At 65.1% G+C, this 12,526-nt stretch overlaps 1 protein-coding gene across 1 annotated transcript; it reads left to right on the forward strand.

Moving 5' to 3' along the window:
• Window positions 1-1,282: 1,282 nt before the first annotated feature.
• Window positions 1,283-9,916, forward strand: LOC142069927 (HAUS augmin-like complex subunit 5). The gene is given in 18 exon segments (XM_075122727.1): window positions 1,283-1,446; window positions 2,165-2,227; window positions 2,494-2,526; window positions 2,850-2,874; window positions 3,334-3,466; window positions 3,964-4,123; window positions 4,465-4,540; window positions 4,997-5,076; window positions 5,155-5,215; window positions 5,486-5,613; window positions 5,876-5,954; window positions 6,209-6,354; window positions 6,634-6,796; window positions 7,217-7,473; window positions 8,368-8,482; window positions 8,738-8,864; window positions 9,057-9,189; window positions 9,608-9,916. Coding segments are annotated over 18 exon segments (1,998 nt in total). The 5' UTR covers window positions 1,283-1,348; the 3' UTR covers window positions 9,729-9,916.
• The last annotated feature ends 2,610 nt before the right edge of the window (window positions 9,917-12,526 follow it).

Genomic DNA, 12,526 nt, shown 5'->3' on the forward strand with positions numbered 1-12,526 from the left:
CTCTCATGCCGCCTCTTCCCCCCAGTCCCCGCCCCCGCCCCGCCCCTTCCCCCAAGGCTCTGCCCGGTGCCGCCCCTTTCCCCAGTTCTCCAACCCCGCAATGCCCCTTCCCCCTTGTGCTTCCCCTTCTTCCTGAAACCCTGCCCTGCCCCGCCCCTTCCCCAAGACTCCGCCCCCACACCCCGCCCCCACACCGCCCCTTTTCCCCATCGCCGCTCCCGCACGGTCCCACCCCTCCTGGGCCCGCCCCTACCCCGCCTCTTGCTCCAAGGCCCCGCCCTCGCCCCGCCCTTTCTACCGAGCCCCCGCCCCCGAACAGCCCCTTCGCCCAGTCCCGTCCCCACTCCGCCCCTTCCCCGGAGTCCTCACTGCCACGCTGCCCATTGCCCCCGGGTCCCTGCCCCCTCACTGCCCCTTCCCTCTAATCCCCACCCCTGGTTGGAGGTGGAGGCTGACAGCTTGCAACCCCCCCCCCGTAATAACCTCACGACGCCCATTTTGAGAACCCCTGGGGTACAGAAGGGCTCAGCAAAGACCCGCGGGAATTCACATGAGCTGCGCCTTCTCTTCGTCCTGCCGGAAGCCTGCAGGTGGCGCTGTTACACGCCGGGGAGGGGCCACCCTGGGGCCTGTGCTGGGACCCGCACCTGAAGGGGGGAACAGCAAATTGCGGCTGCCGGCAGGCCCCGCCCCCCAGCAGCGGCAGGCCCCGCCCCCAGCTCCCGGCGGGCCTTGCGGCAGCGGCCGGCGCGCTCGGTGCTCGGGTCCCGGCATGGAGCGGGGCGGGCCCGCGCTGGAGCTGAAGCTCTGGGCGGCCCAGGAGATGGGGCTGCCCCCCGGGAAGGTGCCCCCCGACGGGGCCTTCCGCCGGTGAGAGCCCCGGGCCCCCAGCGCGGGACCCCCCCCGTCTCCCGCCCCCCCGGACCCTCCCCCCCAGCTCGGGGCCCCCCCGGCTCCTTCCCCGCCCCCCTCCCAGCGCGGGACCCCCCGGCTCCCGCCCCCCCGGACCCTCCCCCCCAGCGCGGGAGCCCCCCGGCTCCTTCCCCCCCCCAGCGCGGGGACCCCCCCCGTCTCCCGCCCCCCCGGACCCTCCCCCCCAGCTCGGGGCCCCCCCGGCTCCTTCCCAGACCCCCCCCTCAGGTCGGGGCCCCCCCGGCTCCTGCCCCCCCCGGCTCCCGCCCCCTGCCCCCCCCCCGCTCTGGGGCCTGTGCTGGGACCCGCACCTGAAGGGGGGAACAGCAAATTGCGGCTGCCGGCAGGCCCCGCCCCCCAGCAGCGGCAGGCCCCGCCCCCAGCTCCCGGCGGGCCTTGCGGCAGCGGCCGGCGCGCTCGGTGCTCGGGTCCCGGCATGGAGCGGGGCGGGCCCGCGCTGGAGCTGAAGCTCTGGGCGGCCCAGGAGATGGGGCTGCCCCCCGGGAAGGTGCCCCCCGACGGGGCCTTCCGCCGGTGAGAGCCCCGGGCCCCCAGCGCGGGACCCCCCCCGTCTCCCGCCCCCCCGGACCCTCCCCCCCAGCTCGGGGCCCCCCCGGCTCCTTCCCCGCCCCCCTCCCAGCGCGGGACCCCCCGGCTCCTGCCCCCCCCGGCTCCCGCCCCCTGCCCCCCCCCCCGCTCCCTGGCTCCTGTTCCGCGGGTTTCCGTTTTCCTCCTTGTCGGCGGGCTCCTGCGGCTCCCCCCCCCCCGGCCACCTTTCCCCTGCTCCTTCGGGGTCCCCGCTGTGGGGGCGGCCTCCCTCTCTCCTCGCGTCCTGCCCCCCGGTCCTCCTTCCCCCTTGGACCCTCCTTGGCTCCTCTGCTCCTTGGTACCTTCCTGCCCCAGCCCCCAGCCCTCCACCTTTCTTCCCCATGGGTTCCCTGACTGCCCTGCTGCCCCCACATCCCCATTCACTGCCCCTTGATTATATCCCAGCTGTGGGGCCAGAGCCCCCCCCCACTCCGCTCTCCCCCATAAAAGGGCCTCCCAGCCCCCTGCCAGGTTACCCCCGAGCCCTGTGAGGTTACCTGGATGAGCCTGGCCCGGTGGGGGGAGGGAAGGAAAAGGGGGTATCCAGCCCTGGGGCAGGGACGTGGGGGGGGTATACGGCCCTCAACCAAGGGCCACCCATGCTCCTCGTAGAGGTTTCAGGTCGCGTCCCCGTGGGGCTGATGCTGTTGCTTTGTATCCCCAGGATGTGCTCAGGCCAGTGTGCGGAGATCTGGAGATACGTCACCCGGCACGTGCACCACCAGAGGTGAGAGGAATGGGGTTCGGCGCCTTTCCCCTCAAAGGGCCGCTGGCTCCTACCCGGCCCCAGGGCGGGGGTCTGGCTGGCTCAGGGGGGCAGCAGCGGGGAATCGGACATGGGGCCTTCTGCTTTTCAGGTCTCCTCCCAGAGCCAGGGGTAGAACCCAGGAGTCCTGGCTCCCGTCCTCCTCTGCTCTAACCACTGGATCCCCCTCCGTTCCCAGAGCCATTGCTGCTTCTGCAGTAGATTCACCCCTCTCTCTTTCCTCACAGGAATGTGAAGAAGATCCGAGGGAACTTGCTGTGGTATCCTTTCCTCGTTCCCCTTTGCCGTGGGGGCTTGTTACTATGGGCAGCTTTTTCACCAAGGGGCCCATCCAGCCCAGTGTCCTGCCCCGTCCCTGCCACTTAGACCAAGCCCCTGGGCCCATCCAGCCCGGTGTCCCCTATGCCCTATAGGAGCGGGTTTAATTTCCTCGCTGACCCTTGGCTGGCGTCCGTCTCCAGGCCTTGGACCTCCAAGCTTGCTGGCTCCGACCTCTCCCTGACGTCTGTCTGTCTGTCTGTCCATCTGTCCAGGCCTCTGTCACTCTCCACGTTCAGCCTCCTTTACTCAGGCCTTGCCTCAGGTACCAGCATCTGGAGGAGGCAGAGGTGAGGGGGCTGGTGGAGACTGCTGGGTGGATAGGGGTGTGTGGGTGGGATGGGACGGGACGGGTGTTGTGGATGGGATTGGGTGTTGCTGTGGTGGGTGGGGGAGTCGGTAGGGGATGGTAATCTGGATTTGGAGGGGCGGGGAAGGGGATCGGGGTGCTGTGGGATGGGATAGAGTGGGTCAGGGTAGGGGATGGGGTCGTGGGGCAAGGTGAGGATCAGGTGGTGCTGCGGGGTGGAATAGGGTGGGAGCAGTGGGTGGGAAGAGAGTCGGGGTGGGATCGTGGTGCAGAGGGGTCCTATGGCATGGGATAGTGGGTGCCTTGTTGCTGAGCTGTGGATCTGGGAGATGAGGGTGGGGGATTGGGATTGGGGTGATGCAGGGTGGAACAGGGGCCTTGCCATGGGGTGAGCAGGATGCCTGGGTCTACAGCAGTCGGTGTCTCCCCCTCCGCACAGGGAAAGCCCAGTGGGTCGGAACCAGAGCAGGAGCGGCGCCAGCAGCTTGCCCAGGGCGTGGCCCGCCTGCGTGGGGAGCTGCAGCAGCTGGACCTGCAGATAGAGACAGCCCAGCGCGAGGTCATGGCTGACGGTAAGGGGGGAGCCCCAAGGATCTGGGAGGCGGCGTAGTCTGTGCCTCCAGCGCTCTACCCCAGGCCATTGCTCTGGGGGTGGGGGGCACAAAGTCCACCCCAGTTCTCCCCCAACACCCAGTGGGATCGTCCCCCTGCAGCCCAAATCCATTTCCCCCCACTTCTTTGTGGGGGGCAGGGTAGGATTGTTCCACTGCCCTGCTGTCCTTGAGGGCAGCATCCCCCCATGTGGTCTCTTCTCCATCCGCAAAGTTCCCGTGGCCCCTGGGGCTGCTGATTTCCCCCTATGGTCCCTCCCCAGACAATCACCTGTGGGGTTCACACCCGTCACCTCAGGACTCCTGGGTTCTGGGAGCGGGGCAGGGGAGTGGGAGAGGCTGGGAGCCAGGACTCCTGGGTTCTATCCCCAGCTCTGGGAGGGGAGTGGGGCCTTGTAGTTAGCGTCTGGGGCTTGGGGTGGGGTTTCCCTGATGGTCTTTCTACTCCCACCCCGCAGAGGTCTCCCTGGAGGCGGCCCAGGAGCGGATCCGTGATGCCCAGCGCTGCTCCCTGCTGCTCAAGGCCTATGCGGCCCGCCTGGCCAAGGAACGCCAGCAGCTGCAGGGCAGCGTAGCACAGCTGAGGGGGCGGCTGGAGCAGCTGAAGGACATCAGCAGGTGTGTGGGGGGTGGTTCCATCCTTAGCGTGGGGTCCCCACTGCTCCTGGTCGCGTCCCCCGGAATCCTTTGCTTCTGAAGCACTATCCGGTGGACATCTCTGCTGGGCAGTAGCTCCCAGAATCTTTTGCTCCTTGGTAGGGGGTCCCATGGCAGGTGGCATTAGGGATTGGGGATTGCCCATCCTGGGTAGCATCTCTCAGTATCCTTTGCTCCATGGCAGGGTCCTGCTGGGTATGGGGGGGGGGATGTCCTTAACTGTGCTCCCCCTTCCTCTCCCGCCTCCTCCCTCCCCGTCCCGCCCCCCAGCCAATTTTCACAGCCTCCTCTGGTCTCTGCAGAAAGGCCAAGGTGGAGCTGACGGTGAGAGGGAAGGTGCCTGATCTCGGGTTTGCTGGCTTGGAGCCTGAAGTACTGGTGAGTTGGGGAGAGGATAGTGGGTAGATCCTGGGTGGGGGGAGAGGAATTTGAGAATCCTGCTCCCCTCTGCAAGTTGGGGGTGGTGATCTGGGGATCCCAGTCCTGGATCTCATGGGGGGGAATCTGGAGATGCCAAGGCAGGCTCTAGTGACAAGGGGTACCCGGTAATCTGAGCCCTGTGAATGCCAGCATGGGGCTCTGGTGATCTCCCTGTGGGATCTGGCAATGGGGTTTGGTTGGGAAGGAGGAGGGAATCGGACCGGGCCCGGGGAGAGTCTGTCGGGCCATTGGCAATCAGGTCTTGGTATCCTGAGGGATCTCCCTGAGCCTGGTGCCTGGATCCCAATAAGGGGGGAGGATCCAGTAGGTCCTGGTGATCTGCAGCTTTCTTGAGGGCCGTCGTGTCTTCCCCACCCCAGTAACCCGTCCGCGTGTCTGTCCCTGTCTCTGCAGCGGGACGTGCGGACGGCCTGCCAGCTGCGCTTCCACTTCTTGAAGTCACTCTTTGAGCACAGCACTTCTGGGGCCCGCCCGTAAGATCCTGTGAACTCCCCTGCCCTCTCCTTCCCCCGTGCTCTGTTTCTTACCCGCCTCATGTGTGTCTCTCTTAGCAGCGGGACAAGCGAGGAGCTGCTGGACACGTCCTACCAGCACTGGCTGAGCACGGTGGAGGTAACGGGGGGAGGGAGGAGCAATGGGGTAGGGACTCTGGGGACGGCTCGCCTGCTGCAGGGATGCAGCCACCTCTGGAAGGGGCAGCTGGGAGCCCCTTAGCGCTGGGCTGGGGCATTGGGGCAGCCCTGACTGCCAGGGGAGAGCCCCCTGCCCTGCTCCCTGCAGCGCAGCGCCCTCTAGCCCCGTATGGGGCATTGGAGCCAGCCGTGAGGGAAGGTACAGCATCACTGGCCCACTGTGGCTCATCCCACCTCTCTGCCCACGCAGGCCATCGTGGGTTCCCACCCTCCCAACCATGTCCTGGCAGCCCTGGAGCACCTGGCCCTGGAGAACACCCTGCAGATGCAGGAGCTCACCAGCCGCATTGACATTCCCCGCGACGTAGAGGCCCTCAAGTGGGTACCGCTAAGGGGCTGACAGTGTGGGGGTGTGGTGCTGTACGGAGCTATCGCCCCCCAGTGGTGGTGGCTTGTACTTGGGGGTGGGGGCAGAGTCAGAGCTCGAGAGAGAGGGGTGCTGTGGGGCTTTGGCCCCCTGGTGGTGTCAGCTTGTACTGCAGGGGGCAGAGTCTGGGCTCTGGGGCCTGTCACCCCAGAGGTGCTGCAGTGACCCATGACACCAATGCTGGGACCTGTATCTCTGTCCTCTGACCTGCAGGTTCCGCTACGAGAGCTCCCGTCTGGAAGACCTGGCGGGGCCGCCAGCAGCCCTGCCCTCAGTCCGGGGCCTCATACAGGTGAGTGGGGGCATGGGGAGGGGCAGGCAGGGCCGCATGTGGGGGCTGGGCAGTGCCAGTGGCTAGGATATAGTGGGGGGGAGGGAGCCACATCCGGGGCTCCGGGAGTGTGGGATATATCAGGGGGAAGGGGCTGTATCTCAGTGCTGGGGGGTCCCAGGGACAACAGGGCCCATATCTCCAGCTGGGTTATAGTGGGGGGAGGGGGCAGAGTCCCCTGGCCCCTCCTTACCTGCTCCCTCCCCTGGCTGCAGGAAGGCTGGAGCAGGTGTGAGGAGCTGTGGGTGCAGCAGCTCCCCCTACAGGCCCGGGAGCAGCGCTGCACGGCCCAGCTGGCTTCTCTCGTGCAGGAGATGCACCGGCTGGTGGTGGACGGCTCGGAGCACGCAATCCTCGCCAGGTAGCTGCCTCTGGCTCTGGGAGACACCCCGCCCCCTGAACTCAGCCCTGCACAGTTCGTGACCACCCACCGCTGGGAGAGCGCTCCCTGCTGGCGGGACTTCCCACCCCAGGGGTACCCCGGCTCTGTCAGGGCTCCCTGGAGCGTGCTCCCTGCTGGGGAGACTTCCCTGTCCTGTGGGGTCCCCCTGCGCTCTCTGGGCCCTGTGGTGAGCACCCCCTGCTGGGGAGACTCCCTCCAACCCCCCCACTGAACTGGCCTGTCCCGCCCGGCCTCCAGGGCGGTGCTGGAGCTGGAGCTGCGCGCTGTGCGGCTGGCAGGGCTGCGGGATGGGCTGCGTCGAGGCTGCCAGGAACTGGAGCAGGAGGCAAGTGCCCGCCATGCGGAGCTGCAGGCCTTGCAGAGCAAGCGTCAGCGCATCCTGGACTTCCGCCACCTGGTGGTGAGTGCGGGAAGCACGGGGGGAATCTGGGGGCCAGAGCAGGGCAACCTCTGGACGTGGGACCTGCCTGGGGGGTGGGGAGGCAGTAGGGCACACAGGAGGATGAGGTGGGGTTGGCTGGGAGGGTGTCCATGGGTGGGGGGTTCCTGGAGGGGGATCCACAGGGTACCTGGCTGGCCTGTGGGGAAGGAAGTAGAGGGGGTGCATGCTGAGGGGAGTATATGGGTTTGGGGATGATGGGGGGGAGGGGAGGCAGGGAAAGGAAGGAGTGGACAAGTTGGGGGGTTGGGGGGTTCCTTCTGTGGGAAAGGGAGTGATTGCGGGGTTGAATATGGGGTGCCTTGCTGCCCCGGGGGGAGCAGGGACACTGTCTTGAAGCATCCCCAGGACTGACACTTTCTCTACCCCCTTCCCCCGCAGCGTGAAAAGCAGCAGCACGTCCGGGCGCTGATCAAAGGCACCTCCTACATCAAATGCCAGCTCCGCAAGGACCAGGCCGAGGTGAGACACCCTCCCATGCCATGGGGCGGGATCAAGGGGCACTGACAGAGGATGGGGGAGTCCAGGGCTGGGATACCAGGAGGCTGTGGGTCGGGCCTTCACGGGGGGGTGGAGCGCGAGGTCCGGCAGCTGGGGGCCATCGCCCTCCCCTGCCTGCTGCACCGCAGCCTCCTGGGGTGAGTCTCCCCCCACCCTCCTGCTCTGTCTGATTGCTCTCCCCCACAGCGAGCAGGGTCCTGGGGCCAACTGTCCCCTCTTGGGCTGCCCCAGGGGCTGGGTCCCCATATGGGGGGGGCGCACCTTGGCCTTGGGGGTGTACCTGTGCTCCCCCTCCTGCACTACTGGACTTGGGGTATGCAGGATTCCTGGGATTTTCTCCCCCCTCCCCTTCCCTCCCCACCTGTGTCCCATTGAAATGGGGCTGAGACCCACCCTGGGAAAAGCACCCTGAGATCTGCCGGTTGGAGGGAGGGAGGGAGGTGCCCGCAGAGCAGTACTGGTACTCTGCTCCTCTGCCCCAAGCTGGGGGTGCTGGTCCTCTGGGAGGAGCATCAGTACTTCAGCAGTGGGATTAATGCTGCAGTCGGGGCACGGAGACAAGCAGGAGCGTTGGTGCTGGGGAATACTAATGAAAACGCCGTATTCTCTGGGCGGAGAGCTAATACCCTGAGAATAGGGCAGGGGCTTTAATACTCTGGTGGGCGCATGAATACTCCCCCCCGGGGGGGGGGGGGTAATGCTCTGAGAGCCTTGGTACCCGAGATCTGTGGTAGGAGGATTAATACTTTCTGGGCTGATAATGCTCTAGGAGCGTCGGTAGCCTCTAGCGGTGAGAGGAGCATTGATACTCTGGGGTATTAATACGCTGGGAACACTGGTACCTGCTCTCCCGGGGGTACCAATGCTGTACTATGCCGGCAGGCTGCTGTGAGGACGGGGCCCCGCCAGCCCTTCCTGGGGAGCGGGAGGGCTGTGGGCTGGGGTGCCCGGTGGGGATGGGGGATGCCTGAGGGTGAGGGGTTCAGGGGCTGATCCTCAGCTGCCCTGACCCGGTCGTCCCCCGCCTCCAGGTCCCAACAGGTCCCAGCCCACGAGCTCTCCATCCATCGGCTGGACCAGACGGGGCTCGCCCAGCACCGGGCCTTCCTCACTGTGTGCCAGGCTGCCGGCTTCCCTCTCTACAAGGTGAGACGCACACTTGGTGGAGCAATGGGGCAGGGAGCAGGAATGTCTCCCCACAGGGTGGGAGTGAACCCCTCCTGTGAGACCCTCTTCTGGGGAGAGATGGGATGGGGGGCCCCGGGGAGGGGGTGGGGCAGGAGCACCCCCCAAGTTTATTCTGCATTAAACCTCCCCAGAGCCCCCTGGGGGGTGATCTTGGGGGAGAGGGGGCAGGTCCTGTCTCCCCTCACCCCCTGTGTCTATCTGTCTCTGCCCCAGGCCCCGGAGCACCTCCTGCCCCACATGGCTGAGCTGAAGAAGGAGCTGCTGGCCCTGCGTGCCCAGCTGAGTTACAAGAGCCAGGCGCTAGCCAGCCTGCAGCAGCGCCAGGGGACCGACGTGCAAGGTGAGCTCTCCCCATGGCTCCAGGGGGGCGACCCCCAGCCTGCGGCCCCTTCCCAGGGTCTGCGAGGGGCACCCTCCTGGCACACGAGCCGGCCTGAAGGGTGGCAGGACCATGGCATCCGCCCAGCACAGCTCAGCACCCCCCCCCCCAGCCATAACTCCTCCGGGCCTCACCAATGTCTCTTTCCCCCAGTCCTGCTGCAGGCCCTGCGGGACCACGACCGGGAGCAGGCCGGAGCCCTGGGGCCGCGGATCCAGCTGGTGACCGAGCAGTGCGAGCGCCGCATGGAGCGCTGGCCCGAGGTGCAGGCCACGATCGACGCCTGGTGAGGAGCCCCCGCCCACCTGGTTTATGGGACGCCTTGTTCTCCAGAGGGGGGAGGCCCTGCCCATCCTGTGCTGGGAGGGGGTCCAGGGTTGGTTCTCCCCTGCCTGGGGTGGGGTTGGGGCTGTGAGGAAGAAGGGGGCTTGCCCAAGTGGAGGGGGGGCACAGGAGGGACTGATGGGGGGGGGGGGGTTGGAGGCTGGGGTGGGAAGGAAGGGGGTGGTCTGGTGCCTCTGGAGAATGGGCGTAGCTAGGGGGTGGCCGGGGGGGGGGGGGGGCATTGCCATAAGGGATGATGTGGGGGGGGGCAGATTTTGAGTGTGGACGTGGTGGTGTCTGTGCTGGGGGGGGAAGTGGGGCGAGGGGCCGGAAGGAGCCATCTCACCTGCTGCCCTCTCTCTCCCCGTCCCTGTGTTCAGGTGGGAGCAGCCGGGGCAGTTCTCCCTGCCGGCGGAGCACCGCCAGGGCCTCACCTTGCAGCAGTGGCTGGAGCGCTGGACCCTGGCCCTCAAGACCCTCCAGCAGCACAGCTGGGCCTGATGGCCCCGTCCTGCCTGGGAGGGGCTCGGGGAGCCCCGCCCCCAAAGAGGTGCAGTTGTAGGTAGCCACACCCATGTTAGGCGCGTCCCACCCACACTCCTTCCCTATCTGGGGTGCAGTTATTGGGGGCCTAACCCAGCTGTCCCCTCTTCCACAAGGTGGGGGGTCAGTGTAAGGGGGGGTGACCCAGATGCTGGTGGTGGGAGGGTTGGTGGGGCTGAGCGGAGGTGGGGGAGCAGTGTCAGGTGTGGGGGGGATCCCACGTGGGTTTTGTGGCGTTCTGTAATTCCCATTGTTCTGAATAAACTGACTAATGCGCATTCAGGTCTATGGCAGGGACTGGGACATGGGGCCTTTCCCCTCTGGGGGACGCCAGCTCCGACCTGCCCCAGGGCAGGGACTGGCAGGCTCAGGTGGGTGGGGAATGGTCCCCTGCTAGGGGGCACCAGCTCTATCTGGCTGCTCCAGGCTGGCTTGGCCTGTGGTTCTGCCTGGACCATCCCACCCTCCCTTGTGCCCTGCCCTAGGGGCCAGTAAAGACGGCCCTGTCCTGGGCACCTGAGCCCAGGGGTTTATTCCTGTGCTGAGGTAGCAACAGCCCCTGCTGCATCTTCCTTGCCTGTCCTACCCAGCGCAGCCCACTTGGGGCAGGCAGGGATCCCCTCCCTGAGCTCGCTGCCCTGGCTGCGGCCATGCCCTCCTTGGCAGAACCACCTCTGAAGCCTTTGGGGGGCTTTGGGGGCAACTTTGTCCTTATCCCTCTTCCATGGAGAAACTGAGGGATGGAACAGGGAGAGGTGAGTGGCTTGAACCCAGGAGCCCTGGCTCTCAGACTCACCCCCTCCCCCTTCCTATTGGAAATCAAGTGGAGGGAAGCTTTGCTGGGGGGACCCCCAGCTAGGAAGTGGGGGTAGACAGCACCTATCGGTGGGGGGCGGGAGGCCCCTCTCAGGCTGATCCCTCTGACTTCCTCAGACTGGGCCCTGGGAGTGTCCCAGAGCTGGCCACCACCTGGGTGATTTGCAGGGGGGAAGGAGGGTGCCAGCATTGTACCCATCCCCTGGGAGCTGAGGGGGTCTGGAGTACCCTCAGCTGGTTGGGGGGACATGGGCTCCTGCTGCTCTGTGCTGGTTGATAGCATATGCAGGCTTTGGCTGATCCCCAGGACAAAGCCCCGCAGCACCCTGCAAATCAAACAATTCCCCTGCCCACAGCTAAGATGCTGCTGGCCAGGGAGCCGAGACCCCACTGTCATTGCCAGGGCTGCTAATTCCCCTCAGCTCAGTCGCAGCCCAGCTGGTTAAAACATCCTCTTGCTGGACTGTGCTTAACGTGGCTGCAGAACCGAGTGCGGAGGACCGAGCATTCTCTGGTTGCAGCAGCTTTTGTCCAGCAGGCCCAGACCTTCCCAGGCATTTTGGTGTCTCGCTGTCCCTGATTTCCAGGAATGACGGTGGATCAATCTTAATAGCCCTTGCGATTTCTTTGCTGGCTCTGGGACCCCCCCCTTTCAGCCCCCCTTTTGCACCCTGCTGTACAAACCGGCTTTAAACCCCGGCTTTCCCTACTGAGGAACAAATGTAGTAGCCCAGCATGATCGCAAAGCCCTAGAATCCTGGAGACGATCAAAGAAGCTCTGAGCCCGAGAAACGTCTTCCCTGCCCCTCCTCTAAATATCAAAGGCTGCCCCCAAAATCCAACTGGGTCTTGGCCATGGATCTTGTTCCCTTGATGCCAACGGGTTTTTGGTTTGATGCAGGGCACGAGATTCCCAGCTTCCTGGGCCACTGGGCTCGGAAGGGAGCGAGGAAAAAGAGCAAGTGAAAAAAAATGATCAGCGAGAGAGAAAAGTGTGTGAAAGACAGAGAAAGAAATAAAGGGAGAGGAAAAACATTAGAAAGTGAAGGAAAGAAAGAGCATGAAAGGTAGAGGGGGGGAAAAGGAAGCAAGAACCTGCAAACTACGGAAGGAAAGGAACAAAAAAGAACAAATGAACAAACAGGAGCGCTAGATAAAGCTAGAAGGGGACAGTAACAGAAAGGACAGACTGACCTGTTAAGCAAGGTTCCACCCCAGATTCTCCATGTTGGGGGCACAGGCCCTCCCACTTCCCTTCTGGCTTGAGATCCTTTCTCCTCTGCTTGGGTTAACCATCCATAGGTGCCCCATGCTCCCCAATCCTGACCCCCTTCCCACACGCTCAGGAATGGGTAGGGGGAGGCATCTTTCTTTGCAGGGCTTCAGCTGAGCAGTGCCGTGGGTGTCTCTCCCTGGGGCGCTTTGGTTGGGGTTCTTTAAGCTCAGTCCTGAGCGTCTGTGTGTGTGTGCGGGCGGGGGTGGCGTTTGTGGAGCCGGGGCACGCACCAGAGAGAGGAACTGAACGCAGCCCAGCACCGGCTGGAGCCCAGACGCCGGCAGGTGGAGGAACATGTCCAGAACCTACTTGGATGGTGTCGTCCAGCGCTGCTCCCCGAGGGGGACGGATAAGCGCAGGGGGGCGGGTGTAGTCGCAAACCACTGCGGCCGGTTTCCTGTTGGTGTGACCAATTTTTGTAAAGCCCTTTTTTTTTTTTTTCATCCCCGTCTTCTTTCGTCGCGAGGGCTGGGCGGCTTTCTTCACTGCCATTGAGCAGCACGAGGGGCTCAGGGCAGAGACTCGGGGAACTTGTCGGGGGGGGGGATGTACGGAGGGTCACGGGGGTAAGAATCCCAGTTAGCCCTTGCAGGGCAATGGCGGTGCCATGGCTTTTAGTATTCAGGTCTGTTGATCCGTACACAGCAGCATCTAAAGAGACCGG

Source organism: Caretta caretta, chromosome 24, assembly GCF_965140235.1.
Source record: "Caretta caretta isolate rCarCar2 chromosome 24, rCarCar1.hap1, whole genome shotgun sequence".
In the NCBI taxonomy this organism is placed as follows: domain Eukaryota; kingdom Metazoa; phylum Chordata; order Testudines; family Cheloniidae; genus Caretta; species Caretta caretta.